The 26,415-nt window shown below is 33.9% G+C and overlaps 1 protein-coding gene across 1 annotated transcript in view; it reads right to left on the reverse strand.

Annotated features, from left to right (window-relative positions):
• Nucleotides 1–1,737: 1,737 nt before the first annotated feature.
• LOC124365112 (insulin-like growth factor-binding protein complex acid labile subunit) overlaps nt 1,738–26,415 on the reverse strand; it is a 105,691-nt gene continuing 81,013 nt past the window's right edge. The window contains exon 2 of the mRNA XM_046821056.1: nt 1,738–4,639. Coding sequence (XP_046677012.1) covers nt 3,116–4,609 — 1,494 coding nt within the window. The 5' untranslated portion in view covers nt 4,610–4,639 and the 3' untranslated portion in view covers nt 1,738–3,115. The remainder of the gene's footprint in view (nt 4,640–26,415) is intronic.

Here is a 26,415-nt window from a genome sequence, read left to right on the forward strand (position 1 = left end):
TTAGATTACTGCTATCAGGCTGTTTACATTAGCATTCCACCATTAACAGCAGATCTAGGGGGGGTTCTTAGTTTAACGGCTGCATTCCTGTCGAGTGACATTCTATTCCTAGATTACAGATATCAGGCTGTTTGCATTAGCATTCCGTCATTTACAGTTTAAAATATATTCAATACATATGTAGGTCTTTATGGATATTTATATCTTCCAAATTACAAAAATCTATGTAATAAATGTATCCTTATGTTTGTAAAGTTTCTGTTGTAAGCTACAGTGTAATCAAGGTTTGAGTGTTGTTGTCTTAAAACAATTTAATGCAGTGAAAAATGAAGTGTGAAAAATTATAGCACCTGATATTTTTTTCTTAGTACTTGTGTTCATAAAGCAAAATTTATTGTACGCCATAACAGAGAGATAAAACTTGCAGAGTTCATTATAGTCTCATGCTAAAGCTCATATGATAAATTGAAATTGATTTCAATATCAGTTTTAACATCTGAACAGAAAGCTGGTAATTACATTAATATAAATACATAGAGCAAAGTATAACAATTGCTTCATATACTATAAATTGTAATAGACCATTTGGAAATAACGGTTACATATGTGTCTGAGAAGTCTAACAAGTCACGGTCAGGACACCAACCAGCATATTTATTGGTTTTAAATATATTTTTTGAGAAAAAAAATTGATTAATTTTTAGGACTTTATTATTTATTTGATATGTTTAAAATATAATTAAAATATTTTAGATTGCTGAAGTTAAATTTACAGAACCAATATAAAAAAATCGAAATTCATACGATACACCCTAACTTTTGTTTTATTTAACATAAAATTAAATTTACATATATAAGTCAAGATTGATATTGTATTGAGAGTTGGAGTTTGTGTTACTTACCAAGTAACGGAGTTTGTGTTACTTACCAAGTAACGGAGTTTGTGTTACTTACCAAGTAACGGAGTTTGTGTTACTTACCAAGTAACGGAGTTTGTGTTATTTACCAAGTAACGGAGTTTGTGTTACTTACCAAGTAACGGAGTTTGTGTTACTTACCAAGTAACTACTGAAATATAAATAACAAAATTTGTATCGAATGCACAAAGCACAACATACAATAGCATCCCACGTCTAATAAGAAAACAAAGGCCATCAGTTTCGAGACTGCTGTGTTATTCTGAATGAGAATGTCAAATTTGAACAGTAGCCAACATTTAAATTCTTAGTTTAAAGTTTGTTATTGACCATGGTTTTGAAAGATAATAAAAGGTGTTATACTTTTGTGTAAAATAACGATGGCAAGTTTCTGAATTTTAATCGTCTTAACTTTTAAAATTGTCCCAATGCATAAACACAAACATAAGTAGCCTGTTCGATTAAAGTCAAACATAAATCTATGACGCAACATTTAGTAATCATACTTTAAAACGATGCAACACGAAAAAATGTGTGACCAAAATTAGGATAGTAAATTCGTTTTATGTATAGTATTGTTTTTACGAGGAAAGACAAGATGGGTTAAGTATATCTCATCTCTAATGATTTGAAATTAAGAGGTAAAAACCGGATGATATTAGCATCATAACATTAATATTCTCACAAATTTCATTGTCACTCAAAATAGATCATTAACATTTTATTCCATTTATTAAATAAGTATATGGGAGAAGAATAGTTTATTTCCAGCCTGCGTGTTAAACTTAGATTGAATCTGAGGTACAATTAAATGAATACATTTTGTACAAAGACTTTTATTTCACAGTTCTATGGAATATACTTACAATAGTTACCAAACAAAACAATACGTAAACAATTTACAGCAATTCATAAATCACTTTAAATATTGCTTAGAGAAATAAGGCTCAAACAGACGTTCACTTTGGTTGTACAAAGAGTGAACAGATTTAGAATAGGGAGTGACTAGTATCAACCTTGAAGGTGTCTAATATCTGCAGTCGATTCCTGGTCTTGAAATATTTACAAACTTATATGTATATAAAAGACATACAAAACAACCGACAGTAGGAAGGTTAAGTATATAGTTATGTGCAGGATGTTTATAAGTAAATATAATCACAGATTAAACTTGAGAAAAAAGTATTTTGTATTTATGAGTAAACAATTTTGAATTATTATCTTTATAGTGTTATTTATATGTAAACTAAATAATTCTTCTTGTAGAAATAGATTGTTGAATTTTACAAAAAATACCAATAACTTCAGTTTACCTTAAATAGATATCTTATTATTCTTTCAAATTAATTACTTTAACGGTTCTTATTAAAAGTTAAAATCACATTTAGAATGTCTTAAAAGTTTCGTAATAAATATAACACACATTTGACATAAAATTTACAAACCAAGATTTATAAAATATAAAATTTTAGGAGCACTACTGTAATAATGTTACCGTGCATAAATGTATATCGTTATTATTATTATTATTATATAGTGATTGAATATGGTGTTTACTTCTGTATATGTACAGGATTTTCACAGTATGGTACAGAGTAATAAAAATGTACAAATTACAATCGTAGATTACAAGATTACATTAGTGACAAATAGGAATGTCATAAGTCGAATATCGTAAGTCTTGCATTCCATTACGAGACCATAAAAATTACAATAAAACTTATAATTAGGTAAAGAGAAATATTATGTTTTCGTATCTTGTATGTACAACTTGGTAATTTACTCTAATTAATATTTACTAAACTGTACAGTATATAATACACTTCCATGGCACTTACAAAAATATGTTTAATGTGTTGAAAAAAATGATACTTTATAGATCCAAAATGCAGCTTTCTTACAATCACTTTGCTCGCTTATCGACACTAAGTCCCACCAGGCATCCACTGCTCAATTAAACGTGATTCTGTAAAAAAACTCAGATAGAAGATCGTTTAGTTGTTGGAATGATGACCGTTGACGAGTGCAGAACTGTGTGTGGTCTGCCACTCGGGTCGGTACATCTCTCCGCTGATGTAGGAGAAGCCGTGGACGGCCTTGGTGCCTCTCGTGCTGCGGGTTCGCCTCCCAGTTGTGTCGTTCTCCGCCCCCGGCAGGAAGAAGATGTTGGGGGCGGGGCTGGAGGCGAACAGCTCTAGCTACAGCTCCGTCACCGGCTCCGGCTTGTACGGCTGCGCTTGTCGGTAATCGTCCTCCAAGTGGGTCTTCTGATATTCGCACTCCTTCCCGCTGATCTTGGGTTTGTCCCACTTGACGCTCTTGAGAGCAGATTGCATCGCCTTCCGGTTCCTGTACAACATGAAGCCGAGCACTGCAGCGAAGAAGAGGGCGGTGGCGCAGATCACCCCGATGATGGCCTGTTGGCGCGTATCGTGCATGGCGCACCCCAGATCGTCGGGGGTTAGTGACTTCAGCGGTTTGTTCTTCAGATTACTCGGAGACGCACAGAGGACTTGACTCGTGTTTCTCTGGCTCAGGAGCTCTTTCAACCATCGCAGGTTACAGCCACAATACAGAGGATTCTCTGCGACGTCGATTTTCCGCAGCTCCGGCCAGGCTACCATGGACTCGGAGAACGCGGTGAAAGCGTTATCCCTCAGGACTAAATTTCTCAAGTTCGGTAGTCCAGCGAAGGCGCCGTCGTCGATCACGGATAATTTTTTATTACTGCTGATGGTCAGACTTTCGACATTCAAATTGTCGGATAGGCAACCTTTAGCTATCCTCTCGAGCGCTGGAGCTCCAGATATATCGAGCTGTCTCAAATGGGTCAGCCCCTGGAAAGCGAGGGCTTCAACGATTCTGAACTCGTTCTGTCCTATCGAGAGCTCTTCCACCCTGGCGAGCACTGACAATTGCTTTGTAGGGATTTTAGTCAATCTATTACCACTCAAGACCAACTTCCTCAAAGTGCCGAGGCCACGGAAAGCGTTTTCTGTTACGTTAACCAGACTAGCTTCACTTACATCCAGTATGGAGAGCTTTGTTAATCCTTTGAAGGTGTCGTCAGACAGAGAAGAGAAGACGTTGAGGCCGACATGGAGTTCTGCCAAACTGGAAAGATAAGGGAATGTTGGAGTGGGAACTACTTTTAGCAAGTTATCGTCCAGGTACAATACCCTGAGGGATTGTAGTCCGTCAAACGCTGCTGAGTCGATGCGAGTTATCCTATTCTTGCCCAGATCTAACTCTTCTAAGAGATGCAGCAAAACAAACAGTCTATCTGGCAGATCCTCTAGAAAGTTGCCTCGAAGACTGAGCACTTTCAACTGTTTCAACCCATCAAACGTCGTGTTGCTGATCTGCGACATTCTGTTATGGTTAAGGTGGAACTCTACGAGATTTTTCTGCGCTTCGAAACTCCTGTTTGTGATGCTGACGAGGGTGTTGTGGGAAAGGTCTACATATTGAAGATCGCCGTAAAACTGAAACGCCGCATCGACAGACTTGACCCGGTTGAACTTGAGGACCAACCGTTGGATCGCGGGGTTGAGTGTGATGGGGATGACGTCTAGGTTGGCGTCCACGCATGATACTACCAGAGTCTCATCGTCACACGTACAGCCTTGGGGACAGAAGGCGACGCCGCGGGCGGAGGAGAGTAGCATACAGAGGAGCAGCAGACGGAACATCCTGCTAGACTGTAGGCATCGCCCCTTCACCTGCAACAAAAAATATAATTATTGTTACACTCTTCACTCTTGATGGCTTAGTAAAAACATATTTAAATAAATTAAAATAAACGCCACCTTTCAGTACATACACTGAAATTACTATACGATGAACCAAAAAACAAACAATGATCGTAATTATTTCATAAGCAATATTAGTCGTAATTATTGGGGATATCACTAATTTCCAAAATACAAACAAGTGTGGTCAATCTAATTAGTATTCCAAATCAATTTTGTTTCGTCATTATGGCCTAAAAGATTTGTCTATCTATCTGTAATACAAATCGTCTTGAAAATGTAATTCATTTCGTTGGATCCTTTAATTGAGATTAAATTTTAATTAGGTGATCCCATTAAAAGTTCACGGGAAAGAAAGTTGACTACACAGGACATCTTTGTCCTGCCATTATTCACATAACTAATATATGTGTATACTAACATCCATTCGGTTATTTAAGGGAAAATTATCATCACCTCTGCCAACTTAATTTCAAACAATTCATTAGAAAAAAAAATAAAAAACAAGAACGAACAGTTCCGTTACAGGTAACTTTACTCCTTTTAAAGAAACAAAGATTATTTAATGCTAATCGTTTCCGTGATATTCGAATCACACAGGCTTGGGGTGTACGCTAAAAGATCTAACTCAAAGACGAAATAGCCATGTAAAACTTCTGGGAATGTCTTGGTATAATTCACGATGTTCAACATACTGGAAAGTAATACTTGATGTTCAACATGCTGGAAAGTAATAATTGATGTTCAACATGCTAGAAAGTAATAATTGATGTTCAACATGCTAGAAATAATACACCGTGCTATCGAAGGTGGAAGCCGAGACTTGCCAGTAACGCGGAGTGTGTAGGTATTGTTTCCCGGTATGCAAAGCCGGTATGTAAATGTGTTGCATTGTTGAGGTCACACAGCTGGTACTCCCCTCCACCCACCCACCATACCCCCCTCTCCAACTCCCGTAGCCGCCATATTGCGAGCTGCTTTATGACTTCCTGCAGTAGATATAACGGCTATGATAGGTAGAAATGGGCTTATCATAAAGGTTCGTTATGCATTACTTTTTTCCGTTTTCATAGCCATTAGCAATGCAAATGAAAAGCAGACAAACGTCCCTGTTTATTGCTTCTTGAATTTTTGATCCACATTAAAAATCCAAATTATCGTACAAAACCAAAATTTACTGCAATATATGAATTAATTATAAAACGCTTCACGCCGATCACAAGTCTTCAAGTACAACATAATTAACCGGTTCTTCATCACCATTGACTTGAGGTAAGTATACACAAGCCGATCACAAGTCTTCAAGTACAACATAATTAACCGGTTCTTCATCACCATTGACTTGAGGTAAGTATACACAAGCCGATCACAAGTCTTCAAGTACAACATAATTAACCGGTTCTTCATCACCATTGACTTGAGGTAAGTAAACACAAGCCGATCACAAGTCTTCAAGTACAACATAATTAACCGGTTCTTCATCACCATTGACTTGAGGTAAGTATACACAAGCCGATCACAAGTCTTCAAGTACAACATAATTAACCGGTTCTTCATCACCATTGACTTGAGGTAAGTATACACAAGCCGATCACTCATAGTCTCCACTGCAATTTTACACATTGGTTTTATTAAATTGAACTCAAACGATCCTCACCAAGGCTCATTTAAAACTAGAATAGAACAATCTAAACTCGATTAGACTCAACTTTTTTTATTATATTAATCTCTTAACAACCAATCACCTTTAATATCGTCTATACAAAATGCTGGTATGTAAAAAATCCGTAGTTTTACTAAACTATCTAAAACTGGCTTTGCGAATATTCCAATTTTACTACACATTTTAGTTTCACATGTTTTATTACTTTAACTTGCAGCCAGCGCAGATTATGTAACAAAGAATAACTCTAAAAGAGAATTAAGTAATTTTCAATCTTGTAGTTCCAAAAGGGGAACAAAAATTTATTTTAACTTTTAGATTTTATCATTTTTACAATTCCAAATTGCGAAGAATATTTGATGCGATCTAAAAAGCGAGTGCTATTTCAGATTGATAAGACGCCTTTCGTATTAAAAGGTCTGATCCTTTTCGTTCCTTAGACTAAGGTTTCTAAAAAGACATCAATCCCCTGAGTAAAACTAAGTTATTAAGTTCGTTTCCTAACAGGAATCACAAACAAAAACTATTATAAAGACATCGTATTTGCCGTATGTATTATTCGTTTTAATACTAAATACAATAATGCATTATCCAGCTATTGTGGACTGTACTTGTTTTTGTCTTTAATAACACCAAAGATGTCCGACACATTTCCTGGTAAAACGTTTTTCAGGCGAAACACAGAACAGTCGTAGTGTTGGAAGGTAATCCTTTTCTTTAAGACCCAAACAATGCGGTATTTAGCTCACCAGCTAACGTGGAGTAGGGTGGACGGCATTTTAACGAGTCCGCATTCAAATGTAAATCCTTCGGTTGGAATTTCAATAGAAATAGTTTCAATTGGTTTTAGTTTGTTTGTGCTTTGCTATTAACCTTTTGTTCTTTATAAACAGTTCAGCATTTTATCCACCCCATGTCCGGTTGAACTCTTCTAATAGAATATTGCTAATAGGTTCATGACTTTCCAAATATCATCTTATACCATGCCATTCATTCTATGTCTATTCAATGTACATCTATTTGGTTTCAACGTTTGATGAAATATTGTAAAATGTATTCTACATTAATTAAAGCAATCTATTTACTAGGTAATCATAGAATGAAAATACTAATCAACAAAGGCACCAAGAAATCAATTACATGCAATGTTGTTAGGTTCTATTAATTAATGTTCCTTAGTAATAACAAATATATTTAGTTCTAGTTTTACTCATATCAATCCAGCATGTTCGCCATCAAGAAATAAATTAAATTTAAGGAAATCATGAATAGTTTTTGGATTCCGAATCTATTGTGTAGGTTATATTTATAGAGTTATCCGGGTTAATTTCGACTTCGAAACAAGATCTACAACTTATAATAATTTATTATATGGAAATACTTTTAAATATCGTCAATAACTCAAAACAAGTTAAATAGGAATATTTTATTATTGAATGTGTTGACTACGATAGTGATACGGTTATATCACTCGTAATCATGCCCTGAAATGATGTTATAACTTTGCATGTCCAATAATAAATTATTTCTTGATGCAAACTACGAAAGTTTTACATCATAAATTTGCGAAACTGTGGGAAAACACGTTATCTTATTACATGTGATTTATTAATGAAGAACACGTCTATACACATCAATATTTTAGTGTGACCCAACAGTTATTAAACTATAAATTATTCTGATAGGAGCGATATCACTATAATTGTATCAATACGGAAAATTTCAATATTTCACACAGTTATTTAGAGTTTCTATAGAAAATTAATTTGAATTGATGTAGTTTTAATTGGAACTCTGATAAAACAGATTTTTAACTACTATTTCACAAAAGTCTAACGAAAGTACGGTAACATGAAAAACGTTTTATCAGCATTATTTAGGAAAATGAGATATTTAACCAAACTGATGCTTACACTGTTACTATTACATTACAATATATATGCGAGATACTCGTTTGAATACGATTCTGTTCACTTAAATCCGAGTGCATTTATAATCTATTCGTCATCTTATGTATTATTTGTGTAGTAATATTTATATCATAAAGGAAAAATGGAAATGAACACGATCTGATGTAAAAACAACTTATATACAAACTCAAAAAAATTACGGAAACGGCAAAATGAATAACTAATAAAACTATTATATACAAATTAGTATTCCTTTGGAATCCTTTTCGATACTATAAAACAATATCGTTTGGTGTATCGTCATTACAGTACAATTGATGTAATGCATATCTCACGTTGTATTGTTACACACAACAAATATTTGTTTGGAAACGAATACGTGAATAACACAATCAAGGCCACGGTCGTTGACCTCAAGTGGACGCACTGATTGCATGACCGGTTTGTATAAACAAACGCAGTTCAAGGACTAAGTTGTTTACTCTCCTTTGTTTAACTCGCTATTGTTTGTCGCTTTGTTTACTGGTTCATGTTCATAATACGGTGTTTATCGACCAATCACTTCGGCAGGTCCCAGTAAGTATACTGTAAACAAATGTACAATGAAAAATCATGTAACCGGAATAAGTTACACCCTTTGTCTCGTATTTCAATGCTATCTCAAATGTTTCCAAGGGCTACACGAATTGTAACGATCATTTATAGCGTACTTATTTATTTATCTCCTTTACTAGATAGTTTAATTGCCTTAAGTTAATTTTTCTCTTTACCATGAGACATTTTACGGATTCGTGCTACATTTTCAGGTATTTTGTCACATTTACTATGTAACCAATTCGTCATTCCACCCTATAAGTTAAATGTGTCATGTACGTTTGAAACTTGGTACGAAGGAGTTTCTGAGTATTAGAAAGAACTTAATCGATTTTAGGTTCCAAAGGTCCTAGGGTAGCCCGCCCGTCTGATAGAAAGGTCATACATCCCTTGCTTACTCTTGGTCAAAAAAAGAACGCTAAAGATTTTCGGGTTAAAAGAAAAAAATTTCGTCCGTCTGAACGTCTCTCTTTCTCTTCATTTGTGCAATAAAAAAAATTCCAGAGACTTATTGGTTTTGGGGTCTAAAGGTCAAAGGGCAGTCCGTCCGACAATCCGTCTGTCTGTCCATCTATTCGATGACTTGTTCGATACGTTTGTAGGGTATATCGATACACCGTAGTGTTTAAATTCCTTCGGCTAATTAACTGACGAATCAGGATTCAAAATTACACTACAATTCCTTCAGTGCTCCAAAAACAGGACTGTTAATTCAGGTTTTGAGAATGAGATGCTCATATGAAGAAAAAGGACACAATACAATCTAAACAACGCCATATAAAAATTAGGAGCTTATTGTATTTTTGAAAAAAATATTTTTAAATTTTTATATTTAACAAAGAAATTAGTGTTTTGATTATATAAAACATTTGTATTTCGTAGAGGAGAATTTTCGAAACGTAAATCAACGAAATTAAAGCTGTCATTGATTTGAAGTGATGCCAGGATAGACGTCAGTTGTTCTCAATGCTCTGGCTTCTATCCAAGAACACACTGCTGGCATGTATACAACACACGTTGTAGCAGACTGGTACACATTAATTAAAGAGACATCAATCATAGCAGAGAGACAGGGGCGGCGTGGCGTGATGTATCTCCGGTGGAGACCTCCAAACAGTTGGAGAACAATCATAAAATCTTCTGACCAGGCTATAACGATAACTATAATTTTAATTGTAATTCTGTTTTAAGCACTTTAAACGTCAATTTTCAAAATATGGCTAAGTATGCTGATTCAGGAATGAAAATTTAGATCACTAGATATTGCTTACTTCCATTTTGGTATAACATAGCGGACAAAATTTCAAGCGGCGCAGCTGTGGGCGTCGTGCGGAGCGTATGAACATGTTCAGGTCCATAATGTAGCAATCGGACATAAATATAATAATAGTTTATTGTTATTTAAAAACATTTCTAATGAGGTTAAGGAATCGTTATTAAAGATGAAACCCCAAATGATGTATTTCGTAAAGGAACTGCACTCACTGATGAAGAGGCGCGAATAACACAAACATGTTAGTACCAATAACTACATGTTACTGGTGCTGATTATTGGTACTCAGCTCGTACTAATGCGCAGGCGACTCACGTAAAGTAGACAAAATTTATATTTTCCTTCCTAATATATTAAAGAAATTATAGATATTTTTCTTAAAAGGTTTTGGACACTCTGTATATGTTATACACTACATTTTAACGCAGAAGATTCTAAATTAACTCTCCTCATTAACAGTGAAATCTGAGATAATGGGCTATAAGTCTCTTTAGTGTTGGACTTTAGTGTTTGGGTGTGTTAGTGTTAGTCTTGTCCGCAGAGTTTTGTGAAAGGACTCTAACAAGACAGACCTCTTTATTGTGAACTGTTACTAATTACTGGGAAGTACAATATTTTTACCCTAACTATTCTAGATGCATGTTTTGGACAGAAAGACACATAGATAGCGAGAAACATAGCCAAAAATGAGGGAAGTGAGAAAGTGGAAGGGTCAGAGATGCGCATTTTTGGAACGCCTGGCATAGTAACTTCGCTAACGCTCGCCCCAGACGCATATGGTATAATCCAGATGAGACAGCAAGTGATATAATGTGATGGAAGTACGAGAGCCCACATGCGGGGAACGTGGACCACCCGGCGGTAGTAGATTAATCCGTCATCGCTGCCCGTGTCTAGTCAGCTGATTGAAATATAGCCCGGTACTGCCTCGACATTAATGAGCCATAAAATTATTCATAGAACAGAAAGTGTTTTAGTTTTTTTTAACGTGCTGGCAATTGAGAATCGTGGTCAGATGTTGAAATAGAGGTAAGCTCATTCTTGTGGAGGATCGATGGTTGATTCTTTTTATATGCACTAATCAAACAGACCAATACTTATTCTTAACTTAAACTTGTAATTATTTAACGGTTACAGTCGTTTAATAAATATTAAATTCTTTACCACTTTTACAACATTTCTCGTTGTTTAAAATCAGTAATAGTTAACAAGTTTGAAATAAACAATTTACATTGAAATCCTTCGTTTAAGTTCCACTGTCCTAATTTGTGTTATTTCAGTAAGCAACGTATAGCGTAGTCATTTGACTCATACACATAAATGAAATTGTGTCTAACCACAGTATTTTTATTTAAACGTACATATACTAATTATTCACCTATGTTGTAATCCGTACTATTTTATATTTCAATCAAAGCGTAAACATAGTATAAATTTAAGAATGATAAAAATAAATTAATTGTGTTGACATTTTGAAGTTATTTTTGTATTGATTTTCAAACTGAACTGCCTAATAGTAAAATTCAAAAATGTTCTTAAACAAAAACGTAATTAATACTTCAAATAAAGCACTTGTTTATTTCAGTTGTTTATATTTTTTATAAAATGCACATTTCCAAATAAAGGTTTATCGTTTTCCACATTTTGGATTGATGATTGATTTGTTAGAGTAGACAAAGTTAATCATACCATTCCATTATACAATAAAATAATTATATTCCTTTAATAAACGAATACAATTTTTACATTCAAAATAATAGAACCAGAGAGTGACGCAAACTTTCCTGAGACATTTAGGAGGCAGTTTGACTTTTTGAATAACTTGGTTGCTTCTCTTCGCTGCGAGACAATCCTTACATTAGGAAGGAAAGCTTTTCCCTGTCCACTGATCTCCGGAGATGGATGGCCTGATAAGGAAATGATGAGGGGGTGGCTTCACTTCCCTTGTTTACCTTTCTCATCCCAATAGCCCTAAGCCAGAAAACCCCGTGCAGAAGCCGGTCCACCCCGATAATAAGATCCGTATCTCATCCTCTTTGAGCTCTAATGTCAACTTAAAAGGTCTACTTTTTAAAATTTTCTCCGTTGATTATTTTAACGGTCTACTTTAATATCTCCTCATTAAAATAAAGGCCATACGTAAAATTATTTTTGAGTTTTGTACATGAGGCTGAATAAACTATAATTAAGAACATTTTTAACAAGGTTTAAAATAATATTGAATACAATCGAACTTTATTTAATATAATCGTCATTGTAGTGAGATTAATTTCAATAAACTCTATAAATCTCTTTGTTGGAGAAGTAATGCACTGGATATAAGTAGTTTATAAAGCTATCGTGCATAATAACGAATATTAAAAACATCCCTAATTGCATAATTTTAATTAGTGCAATCTCATAAAATAAAAAAGAAGTATTACTACAAAGTTTAAAAAATGTTCGTATAGGCCTTAGCGGGCTCTTAAAATAATTAATTGTGTTTTACGATTTGAGGGTTACATAAGTATGGTGTTTAAATTTAAGGAAAACTGAAGTCTATTAAAATACAAAATCATGCAAATAAAAATATACCGATACTTGACGGACATGCAGAGGGACTGAGTGTCCTTTTAGCACCTAACCCCACAACTAATACAATTGGCGTTTGTGCCAAGAGAAACAACCAAGACCCATCTATGCATCTTTTACATCAACACAACCACACGATATTGTGGAGGAAATGTTCGGTCCTATATATAACAAAAATAACACTGAATAAAAGCGTTATCAGTGTTACACCTTATGATTTCTCACCGTATATCAAAAAATGGTTTATTGGAATCTGCTAAGAACTTAGTACTCTTAGTCCTCCTCCTAATACTGTGTCAGAAACTCCCAGAACTACACAATATACTTCTATGGACGTTCGCTCTTAAGTATTTATTACCTCTAAAGAGGTAAGTATTAATACTATTACCTTTTAACAGTGCTCTGTAAGAAACTGGTCCTATTTGAAGAGTAATCAGCATTCTGAGTTAAAAATTTAATGGTTCTGAATGGATAAAAGAGATGAAGGTACCATCTGGTCTCAGCAATACTAATATAAATGAATACTATTAACATCCTTGGTTTGCAGCAAAATAATTATGTGTATACGTGTCCGCGCGTAGAAACGGGAGATTGTTATACATTAAAAATATCCCATCGTCTAAAATATACAGTTTTCAATGAAGCAAGATTATATATTTTTTTAAATATATGTAACAAACAAATATAATAAACTGTTTTTTTTATATTTAATAATTTAATTTAGAATACATTAAATATAAATTTGTATACTTTCAAAACTAATAGGGACAAATTATAATCATAAACACAGTTTCAGGTTAGGCAAAATATTTAAAAATGCAATAAAAAATTAGTTGATTTAAAAACAAACCGATAACAATAAAACGCGAGAGCGGCTCCGCTAGACTGGGCACGGAGAGAGCCTAGTGCACTGAATAAGGTTAATCGCTAACCAAGCGAATTATTCAGGCATGAGCGGTTTCAGTCCTGTATTTAGTTTTTCCCAGTCCTTTGACATTTTTGTGTGTTTTAAGTTCATTCAACAAGAGAACTTGACAATTTACCTTTAAACGAATTTTAATGTTTACACAATTAAATTAATGTTTTTTATAATTACGTTTTTATTAATATTGGAAAGTAAATTGCTTAATGTTTTACCATTGCGTTCAACATTAAAATGCTATTAATTTTTAGTACCCACCACGCCTCAGAATGAATTGTTATTAAGAAAGTGATATTGATAGGTATCTGATATTTCTTGTTCGTTATTCTTAAATTTGAATACACTACTTGACCAATTTTATAAAAGAAATATGTAATCTGTACGTTATCTTTTCAAAAATATTATTTTTTGGTATTTTAAAAATTCATTACCATAAAAGAATTGACCTAAGTACTTAAAAACTCGAAGCTTTTACTATTTTCATTATAAACATTTTGCAACAATTTTGTGACTTTAAAATTAGGGGGTGCAGAAAGTTTTATCAAGTTAGGTGCAAGATTTGTATGTACAAAACGATTAATTCCAATTATTTATGTACGTTATAAATAGAGTACATACAACCTAACACACAATGTATATTCCGACGCTTGTATCACGCAGGTTAAGAAATACATTTGTGAAAGGGTTTGTAACTCGATACCGAATGTAAGTGCTCTATATATAAAAAAGTAACACACACACACACACACACACACACACACACACACACACACACACACACACACACACACACACACACACACACACACACACACACACACACACACATATATATATATATATCTAAATTATTTTTGAATTCTAAAGAAGACAAAAAACATACAAATTTATTTATTTTAAGTTTTTGATTTTCTTATTTTTGTGGCAAATTTAGTAACATTCTTTTAGTGTTTAATTGCTCAGTTTTGAGACACAAATATTATATGGTGAAATATTTAACATTGATTGATTAAAGAGAAAACGCCTATGCAAAAATGATGAAATTGATACGTATTTGTAGGTTTTTTACAGTTTCCTTATCTTGTTCCAGTCAGAGCCAGCCAGTCAACAATGACACAGAAGACCTCACAGAGTCCGCCATCTCTTAGACGGTATTGTAATTTTTCCTATATAACGTCACAGTAGTCAATAATAAAGCTCACCACGATAATGTTGATGATTTTTTTATAATAATCATATGCACCGTTCCCTCAGAGTACAGTATTGTATTGGTTCTACTATGAGGAAACAAAACAAGACTTAACGTCGCATCATGATCGAACTGAACGTCAAACGTAATAGTAGTCAATAATAAAGCTCACCACGATAATGTTGAAGATTTTTAATAATAGTCGTATGCACCGTTCCATCAGAGTAAAGTATTGTATTGGTTCTACCATGAGGAAACATAACAAGGCTTGACGTCGCATCATGATCGAACTGAATGTCAAACGTCATAGTAGTCAATAATAAAGCTCACCACGATAATGTTGATGATTTTTAATAATATTCGTATGTACCGTTCCCTCAGAGTATAGTATTGTATTGGTTCTACCATGAGGAAACAGAACTAGGCTTGACGTCGCATCATGATCGAACTGAATGTCAAACGTCATAGTAGTCAATAATAAAGCTCACCACGATAATGTTGATGATTTTTAATAATATTCGTATGTACCGTTCCCTCAGAGTACAGTATTGTATTGGTTCTACCATGAGGAAACAAAACTAGGCTTGACGTCGCATCATGATCGAACTGAATGTCAAACGTCATAGTAGTCAATAATAAAGCTCACCACGATAATGTTGATGATTGTTTATAATAGTCGTATGCACCGTTCCCTCAGTGTACAGTATTGTATTGGTTCTACCATGAGGAAACAAAACTAGGCTTGACGTCGCATCATGATCGAACTGAATGTCAAACGTCATAGTAGTCAATAATAAAGCTCACCACGATAATGTTGATGATTGTTTATAATAGTCGTATGCACCGTTCCCTCAGTGTACAGTATTGTATTGGTTCTGCCATGAGGAAACAAAACAAGGCTTGACGTCGCATCATGATCGAACTGAATGTTAAACGTCATAGTAGTCAATAATAAAGCTCACCACGATAATATTGATGATTTTTAATAATAGTCGTATGCACCGTTCCCTCAGAGTAAAGTATTGTATTGGTTCTGCCATGAGGAAACAAAACTAGGCTTGACGTCGCATCATGATCGAACTGAATGTCAAACGTCATAGTAGTCAATAATAAAGCTCACCACGATAATGTTGATGAGTTTTAATAATAGTCGTATGCACCGTTCCCTCAGTGTACAGTATTGTATTGGTTCTACCATGAGGAAACAAAACAAGGCTTGACGTCGCATCATGATCGAACTGAATGTTAAACGTCATAGTAGTCAATAATAAAGCTCACCACGATAATATTGATGATTTTTAATAATAGTCGTATGCACCGTTCCCTCAGAGTAAAGTATTGTATTGGTTCTACCATGAGGAAACATAACAAGGCTTGACGTCGCATCATGATCGAACTGAATGTTAAACGTCATAGTAGTCAATAATAAAGCTCACCACGATAATATTGATGATTTTTAATAATAGTCGTATGCACCGTTCCCTCAGAGTAAAGTATTGTATTGGTTCTACCATGAGGAAACATAACAAGGCTTGACGTCGCATCATGATCGAACTGAATGTTAAACGTCATAGTAGTCAATAATAAAGCTCACCACGATAATATTGATGATTTTTAATAATAGTCGTATGCACCGTTCCCTCAGAGTAAAGTATTGTATTGGTTCTACCATGAGGAAACATAACAAGGCTTGACGTCGCATCATGATCGAACTGAATGTTAAACGTCATAGTAGTCAATAATAAAGCTCACCACGATAATGTTGATGATTTTTAATAATAGTCGTATGCACCGTTCCCTCAGTGTACAGTATTGTATTGGTTCTACCATGAGGAAACATAACAAGGCTTGACGTCGCATCATGATCGAACTGAATGTTAAACGTCATAGTAGTCAATAATAAAGCTCACCACGATAATGTTGATGAGTTTTAATAATAGTCGTATGCACCGTTCCCTCAGTCAGAGTACAGTATTGTATTGGTTCTACCATGAGGAAACATAACAAGGCTTGACGTCGAATCATGATCGAACTGAATGTTAAACGTCATAGTAGTCAATAATAAAGCTCACCACGATAATATTGATGATTTTTAATAATAGTCGTATGCACCGTTCCCTCAGAGTAAAGTATTGTATTGGTTCTACCATGAGGAAACATAACAAGGCTTGACGTCGCATCATGATCGAGCTGAATGTTAAACGTCACAGACATTATCTGAGGAGCGCAACCCGGCGGATATAGCCACTTGATACAAGATAAAAGTGCTTGAGGACTGTAATTATCCGCTAATGGCCGAGATAACGGCAGCCAAGGCAGTTCTAGACCTCAATGGCCGCTGACAACACGATCAGCACAGAGGTCAACACGGCTGCATGTGCTTGTTTGTGTACTGCTTTACTGAACTATTCAATAGGTAGGCGAATTAATTCGCCTTTTCTCTTGTTACAAAAGTACCATTTGCATTGAAAAATATGTTATCGTTACATAACAATGTTTAGCAAGTTCTCTAATTAATTTAGATTTAAAGTTTTCTAAATATGGTATGTCCCTAAATATATAGTGTTTGTTGTGTATGCCAATAAAGCTTATAACCTTAATTATAAACTAAAAATAATAAAAAAGTTTAACCAGTATTTTTAATGGTTCTAACAATAAGTGTTAGTTATTTACCAATAACCACCCGTTACGTGCATAAAACAGAAAATAAGAAACCTAAATAAAACTTATTGTTTTATTTTATGAGAATTTTAGTCTATAGTAATGATGCGAAATACAGGCTAGAGTTCTCTTGAAATCAACATCCTAATGTACGTACTGATAGTGACTCGTAAGTATTGTTTAATTTTTAACACCATAAGTTATAAATTAATTTAAATGACACGTTTTTACGGTTGAATTTATTTTCCCTTAGTTGGAACTAATATATTAATATGTTCCCATTGTCTATTTGATAAATTGGAGTCCGAATTCTCGGAACACTCTTATAGACCCAAACATCTAAAAAAGTTAGAGAAACATCTACACCTACGATTTTCTGTGGAAACAAAAAAAGAGAAAATCTTTATAATATTTGACCTAATTGATATAGTAAAACTTCAAAACATTATATTATTATGTAAGGGAAGGATTGCTCAATTTATTTTAATTAATTAATTAAAACCATAGAAAATACACAGAATACAATAGTGCTTAATACCATGATAAATTTAGATACAACCGACGGAAATAATATTAAGACATATGCCTAACATTAATACATTAATAATTACATTATGTGGCCTGTTGCAATCAGCGACCTGGAAAGTCCGAAGCAATAATCAGAAATTGATTTTAATTAACAAAAGTGAAATCCAGTAGGCTTACGCTTGTGCGGTTGTACGAGTATTTATAGGATTAAAGTGTTCATTCGGAGTAAACAAAAGTCCACCTTCATTACACATTAATTTAGTAGCATTCTAAAGAGGGATACGTGGGGAATGTGTATATGTAATGCGAGTTACAGACGCATGGGAATTTTCACTAAACGAAGACTGAGCTCACTGATAAATTATATCAAAATAAAAAAAAACTCAAGTATCTTGCTACAATTAAAGTGATGTTAATGCGTTTTCAATAAACTTTATATCAACTTAAAATGTTTTTATATTAATACAGTATTCACTCATATTAAAAAAGGGAACAATGTGCCAGTACTTTTAACATAGGAATACAAGAAAACTAATCTTGCACAAATTCAAACCATCAAAAATAATTCAAAACTTGATTGAATTTTTTTTTTGTAAATTATTAGCAAGGTGTTGTTGACCTTATCTATTATAAGGCTAAAATAGGTAGGGCGTTTTGCCTATTTGAAATGGTTTATAACAATCGGGGTGTGGTCCCTTTTGAAAATCTTAGATTAAGGATCACTCCCCCCCCCGCAGTTTGGAGAAACATCTCGTTGATCCTATGAGAATAGATGTATTACAAAAATTATTTGCCTTGTCTTTAAAAAATTATAAAAGGAGGGGACTTTTGATCAGCCCAATAGCGACACAAGTGTGTAAATAACGGACAACACCATTCATCTCTTTTATGTACATTTTTTTATACATATATACGTAATAATAAAACTACAGTGGTTCAGTATACGTTGTAAATGGTATGGATAAAGTTTCTGTTTGGGGCGAGAATATATTGTAAAGAAAGGAACTTAACAACTTGTGTTAACGATACAACGCTTCCACGTTCGCGAGGGAGAGCTTTTCTGTGTTTGGCTCAGATCCGGGGATATCCTTTCATTGGTAGGGAGAAGAATTTGAGTGTTCCTATTCAACTTTTCAAAGGATGCGTTATTTTTGTCGGGTCTGGCATACTATCATGAAAACTTCCGAGAATATCCTTTCCGTCGAAAATGTTAACTGACGAAAGGAAACTATTTTAAGACAAAAATAAAAACAACACTTCTTTTAAATGTTTTATATAAATATTTTTAGAATATTTAAAATTAAAATCCACTAATTATCAACTTTTTTACTCACATCCGTATTTATATCCTTACTAGTTGACTGTTGTATAATTAATAAACGCTATAATTAATTTACCCAATACATGACACAGGCGTCTGAAGAAACTAACATATGACCGGAAGACCAAATACTTGTCAAATTACTTCTGTTTACGTTCATTAAATTTATATAAGAGGCAATAGCCTAATTTAATTTCAATAAATATTGAATCGCAAAAAGTACTTGCTACGCCGGGACTCGAACCCGGATATTAATTTATCGAAATTAAATTTGGTATTCCGATCATGTTAGTTTGGTTATTTAAACACATATGTGAAAGAAACGGCCAAATACAAAATAATCGAATCGAAAAAAGTGAGGGCTCTGTGGTGTAATGGTAGGTAGCACATTCACCCGGCAAGTGAGAGATCCGGGTTCGAGTCCTGGCGGAGCAAGTACTTTTTGCGATTCAATATTTATTGAAATTAAATTAGGCTATTGCCTCTTATACAAATTTAATGAATGTAAACAGAAGTCATTTGACAGGTATGCGCTGCCGTGTACTGCGCTCACTCACGTCACTTCTACGATATAGCTTAGGATTTAAATAATGTGTATATTATTCACAGTCGAGACAGAGTATAAAAGGTAACACTCCTTAATAGGCAGAACTTGAGGAATTGGGCGGTATTCGATAATGCACTAAAGTTTAATGAGGATTTTCAACGTATCTTGGAGAGCATCGTTCTGGACTCTTGTAAGAGTGTTTGTATTTTCCACATTCAAACTATTACCAAAACAAGTAGAGTGTAATGAATTATAGGAACAATAACAGACCAGACTCCAATTTAGCAGCCTCAGTTAAAACTCTATTCAACGTGTTCTCGTATTATGTACACTGAAGATAATAAAAGAACTTACAAGGTTAATAAAACCAGTTTTTGCGGATGTTCGTCATCATGTTGAAGAAGTGCATTGCAGTGTAATCCAAGTGCTGTATTCAAGCTTTTTGTGACTACATATATTCAAGAAGGTAATTATGAGATAAGCACACTACCTTGTTAGTAACTGGTGTGTAATCGTAAGTCTATATATGGGTGACTGGTACTGCGTGGGCAGAGCTATTTTAATTATTGTTCTATCTTAAATACGTAATTTTCTTACACACGTGTAATCTAGCCTATAAACACGAAATTAAAGATGAACAGTGTCAAAATATAAATAACCACATTATTAATCACCCAACTTTGTCTATGAAGACTCCCAAAACTAATATGCCCAATAATAGCCAAAATTGTTGAAATGCAACAATTATTGTATTTGGAGAGGTAAATTGGCTTTCTGAAAGAATAATGTTTTTATAGTTTCAATTAAAAAGCGAAACACTAAGCGAAATGAAGCGACATTCTTTTATGATGACGTAAGTTAGCAAACATCTAATTCCTGCTAATAATTTTAAAAGTGATATACTGAAATAATTGTTATGTGACTTTACTGCCGAAAGTGAAAAACTTCTATAAAAGCAGTTTTAGTAATATTAATAAACATAATGTACTATAAATGTTTTCGATTAACCCTACAAAAGTGTTTCAGAGCCACACATTTAGTCAACAACTCGAGAAGGAAGAACTGAGGTCACTGACCTCTGTCTGACTCCAGTAACACCAGGCTGATAGCCCAGGCCGGGTTTGCATACAGACGATGTTATTATGGCGTTTGAAATGTTGCTGTATTGTCAGCTTCGTCCAGCCAATACAACTCCGATTTGAACAAAGCTACTTGTTGATAATGACACGACTGTATAAGGCTCATCTGACTTGTTATGGTTATATAGTATGCGAACATTGAGATTAAAATTTACAATTTGAAATAGTAAAAACATCAAATTCAGTATTTTATAGATATCACTCAGGTTTTTTAAAGCATGAAAACTAGTTGGACAATGAGCCGGTTGTTTGAATTAATTTGATTGTGAGTATATGTAATCCTACGTTAGTTATCACATGGAAGTTTGAAATTGCATAGATCACCAGTTTCACTGAAATTACACTTTCGTTTCCATACAGTTCTAGATGTTAAGTATAACTTAAACCCAATTTCCTCCTTTTTATTTTGCACTGTATTTTACAAAAAAAAATGTTTTGTCAATTTACAAATTTTATATTTTTTAACGCATGGAATACAACAGATATGACAATTATGTTTTAATTACTTGATTATACTACATACATTAAATATTTAAATTCATGTACGTAGTTAAAACATATTAACACTTAATCTTATTCAAATCAGAATATAACAAAAATATGTTAAAAAAACATCTTCATCAAAAACGACGGAGTAGGATTTTAGGGATGACTGATCACATAATGGACAAAATGTCGCTAAATAAAGTGGAAGAAGGAAATCTCTCAATACTTATACAGAGGTTAAAGTCTGCATTTTGCGTTAACTTCAGAAAGCAAGAATGAATTCTTCGCAGAACCGATATTTAATGATCACAACGCACCTCTCTGATGCGACTGAAGAGGCTTTATGACGTACTTGTATTATTTTATAACAACAATTGAACTACTGTAGTATATTACAATGTTATCACTCCGCGTTCTTTCATTTAAACGATATTCTAGTATTGAAGTTTTGTCTACAAATAATATATTATCCACGATAGCTTAATATTTATAAAAAATATTTATTATTAAAAGTTGTTTTTTATTGTTATGATTTTTCCAATTTGAAAATAAGATTAACTATCTTGTTTTTTATACTAAATCATTTACAATATTCAGTAACATAATAGAGCTAATGTAAGTAATTATAGAACTCTAGAAAGACTGTTGAAGTACTTCCAATCTCAAAGCCATTTGGGGCTTATGCAGTGTAAAAATACCCTCATAATTCAGTGATGGCCTTACGAAAACTCCCGTATTTTAACCAAGTGGCGCGAGAGGTTTAGAGGTTCTTTGTGGAAAAACCAGAGGGAATAAATATTTAGGTGATAAAACTGGATGAGTTGTTATCTGGGTTGTTGGTCCCGTCTCCATTAAATTACAAGAAATCCTTCTCAGAGAGAAGAAGAGATTTCTCTTTCTGTTGAGTTCCGTAGGCGGATCCCGAGATAGGGAAATTACTTTGTTTTTTCTTTAGGCCTGGGTATAATTTTTTGTTGCTGTAGACTATGTGAGATTTTGAAATGTGTTTTTTTATTTTAAACTTTTGTTGTTTTATGAAACTTCTATATCAGGGTTTGTTGAAAGTATGTGAATAAGTCTAATTTATCAAACTTCAAACATACTACTCCTAACTCCGGCTGGATGAAATAAATAATGGTTTATTTCGTCATTAGCTCAAACTAGCACACATTTTGAAGTCACGGCCAAACTACAATTTATGTAGATGAAGGAGAAAATAACCAAATAAAAACTAAAAATACTATGCAGTATATAATTTAAAGCCATAAAAATAGTAAAACCCCTTTTTACAGACTGGAGTATTAGTTCTATATTTTTGTGCACGCGTCAGAGTAAATAATGATAACATGCAATTTACTTGTAACCTTTAATTCCATATCATGATTTTAATCTACCTCATTATGTACTTAATGCTAATGGAAAATGGCCAAACTACACAATCAAGTGAAATTACGTTTTTTATGTTACATCCTTTTATGTTCATGTGTGATACATATTGTTTTATACATTAATGCTTTATTATATGCCAATTATTTACTGCGATCTTGAAGTTACAATAAGTATTATTAAAGTACCATTACTAAGGGAGATGATAATAACACAAAATAAAATGTAAATGAAAAGTACGATAATCGCAGAGGAAGATTTGCTATTAGACGTGTACTTTTATACATATATGTTAATACCATGATGTTTGGTTAGGTCAACTGATGGCTACAGTATAAAATGTGTTAACTCCCATTGATTGTACGGTAGAAATATTCGCAGAGGAAGATTTGCTATTAGACGTGTACTTTTATACATATATGTTAATACCATGATGTTTGGTTAGGTCAACTGATGGCTACAGTATAAAATGTGTTAACTCCCATTGATTGTACGGTAGAAATATTCGCAGAGGAAGATTTGCTATTAGACGTGTACTTTTATACATATATGTTAATACCATGATGTTTGGTTAGGTCAACTGATGGCTACAGTATAAAATGTGTTAACTCCCATTGATTGTACGGTAGAAATATTCGCAGAGGAAGATTTGCTATTAGACGTGTACTTTTATACATATATGTTAATACCATGATGTTTGGTTAGGTCAACTGATGGCTACAGTATAAAATGTGTTAACTCCCATTGATTGTACGGTAGAAATATTCGCAGAGGAAGATTTGCTATTAGACGTGTACTTTTATACATATATGTTAATACCATGATGTTTGGTTAGGTCAACTGATGGCTACAGTATAAAATGTGTTAACTCCCATTGATTGTACGGTAGAAATATTCGCAGAGGAAGATTTGCTATTAGACGTGTACTTTTATACATATATGTTAATACCATGATGTTTGGTTAGGTCAACTGATGGCTACAGTATAAAATGTGTTAACTCCCATTGATTGTACGGTAGAAATATTCGCAGAGGAAGATTTGCTATTAGACGTGTACTTTTATACATATATGTTAATACCATGATGTTTGGTTAGGTCAACTGATGGCTACAGTATAAAATGTGTTAACTCCCATTGATTGTACGGTAGAAATATTCGCAGAGGAAGATTTGCTATTAGACGTGTACTTTTATACATATATGTTAATACCATGATGTTTGGTTAGGTCAACTGATGGCTACAGTATAAAATGTGTTAACTCCCATTGATTGTACGGTAGAAATATTCGCAGAGGAAGATTTGCTATTAGACGTGTACTTTTATACATATATGTTAATACCATGATGTTTGGTTAGGTCAACTGATGGCTACAGTATAAAATGTGTTAACTCCCATTGATTGTACGGTAGAAATATTCGCAGAGGAAGATTTGCTATTAGACGTGTACTTTTATACATATATGTTAATACCATGATGTTTGGTTAGGTCAACTGATGGCTACAGTATAAAATGTGTTAACTCCCATTGATTGTACGGTAGAAATATTCGCAGAGGAAGATTTGCTATTAGACGTGTACCTTTTATACATATATGTTAATACCATGATGTTTGGTTAGGTCAACTGATGGCTACAGTATAAAATGTGTTAACTCCCATTGATTGTACGGTAGAAATATTCGCAGAGGAAGATTTGCTATTAGACGTGTACTTTTATACATATATGTTAATACCATGATGTTTGGTTAGGTCAACTGATGGCTACAGTATAAAATGTGTTAACTCCCATTGATTGTACGGTAGAAATATTCGCAGAGGAAGATTTGCTATTAGACGTGTACTTTTATACATATATGTTAATACCATGATGTTTGGTTAGGTCAACTGATGGCTACAGTATAAAATGTGTTAACTCCCATTGATTGTACGGTAGAAATATTCGCAGAGGAAGATTTGCTATTAGACGTGTACTTTTATACATATATGTTAATACCATGATGTTTGGTTAGGTCAACTGATGGCTACAGTATAAAATGTGTTAACTCCCATTGATTGTACGGTAGAAATATTCGCAGAGGAAGATTTGCTATTAGACGTGTACTTTTATACATATATGTTAATACCATGATGTTTGGTTAGGTCAACTGATGGCTACAGTATAAAATGTGTTAACTCCCATTGATTGTACGGTAGAAATATTCGCAGAGGAAGATTTGCTATTAGACGTGTACTTTTATACATATATGTTAATACCATGATGTTTGGTTAGGTCAACTGATGGCTACAGTATAAAATGTGTTAACTCCCATTGATTGTACGGTAGAAATATTCGCAGAGGAAGATTTGCTATTAGACGTGTACTTTTATACATATATGTTAATACCATGATGTTTGGTTAGGTCAACTGATGGCTACAGTATAAAATGTGTTAACTCCCATTGATTGTACGGTAGAAATATTCGCAGAGGAAGATTTGCTATTAGACGTGTACTTTTATACATATATGTTAATACCATGATGTTTGGTTAGGTCAACTGATGGCTACAGTATAAAATGTGTTGACTCCCATTGATTGTACGGTAGAAATATTCAACCTAATATAATATATTAAGTATCTAAAGGATCCTTCACAAACTATAGTGTCATTATTGTTTAATTTGATTTGTTTTTTTTATCATAATATCGCACTGACGTCGATTTAGAAATCCGATAAAGTTTTAGTTACACGATCTAACATGAACAGAGTTATACGATAAGTATATAAGTTATAAAATCAACTTTGAAGGGAATAATGTTAGGTACAATAACGATGATTTGGTATGGAGATTGTCTTCACCGTTACGTAGCTTTCAGTTATATTCTCTATACTTACCCTGATTAAGGGTAGTATACCGCTAAATATCGATTATTTTCCATTCAGAGTTAAGAGCAATCCTCCGATTTAATCAGTTTGAACCATAATATAGAATAGATATGTTCAACCAAACAAACCAAACCTAACTTTACTGAATTAGAATAAAGTTATCGAAATACAATGAATTGAAATACCTTAAATCTTTAAGAGAGAAAACTCTTAAAATAGTTCGAGTTCAGGAAGATATATTGAACCTTCAGTTAAAACTCTGAGCCTACAGAGTCGTAAACTGATATCAGATATCATGCATGAGACTTCTAGTTGATAACAATCAGGAATGTGAGTAGGAACCGGTTTTAGATACCCTGCACTTGGTTGTTGCTTTTTGTAAAGTTGTTTTATACACATGTCCAGTTCCAATTTCAAGACAATCAAAAGTCTAAAGAGTTACGTTAGGAGCGCGTTTGTTTTAGTGTGACTTACCAGTGTAGAGAGTATGACGAAATGCTGCAGCCTAGACGTGTTGGGTGTGCGGCCTCCAGCGAGGTAGCCAGTAACGAGGTATAATGGCAGTCATTGCACCACTGTACGTACGCAGACTAGCAGAGGCTTTCTTGCATGCAATGTTAGTGTTTCTATGTATACTAGAAGGAACACTGTAATCTCGTCCCAGGTTACAGGGTTTGTTTTGCTGTGGCTCATACT

This window comes from Homalodisca vitripennis, chromosome 6 (assembly GCF_021130785.1).
Source record: "Homalodisca vitripennis isolate AUS2020 chromosome 6, UT_GWSS_2.1, whole genome shotgun sequence".
Classification (NCBI taxonomy): domain Eukaryota; kingdom Metazoa; phylum Arthropoda; class Insecta; order Hemiptera; family Cicadellidae; genus Homalodisca; species Homalodisca vitripennis.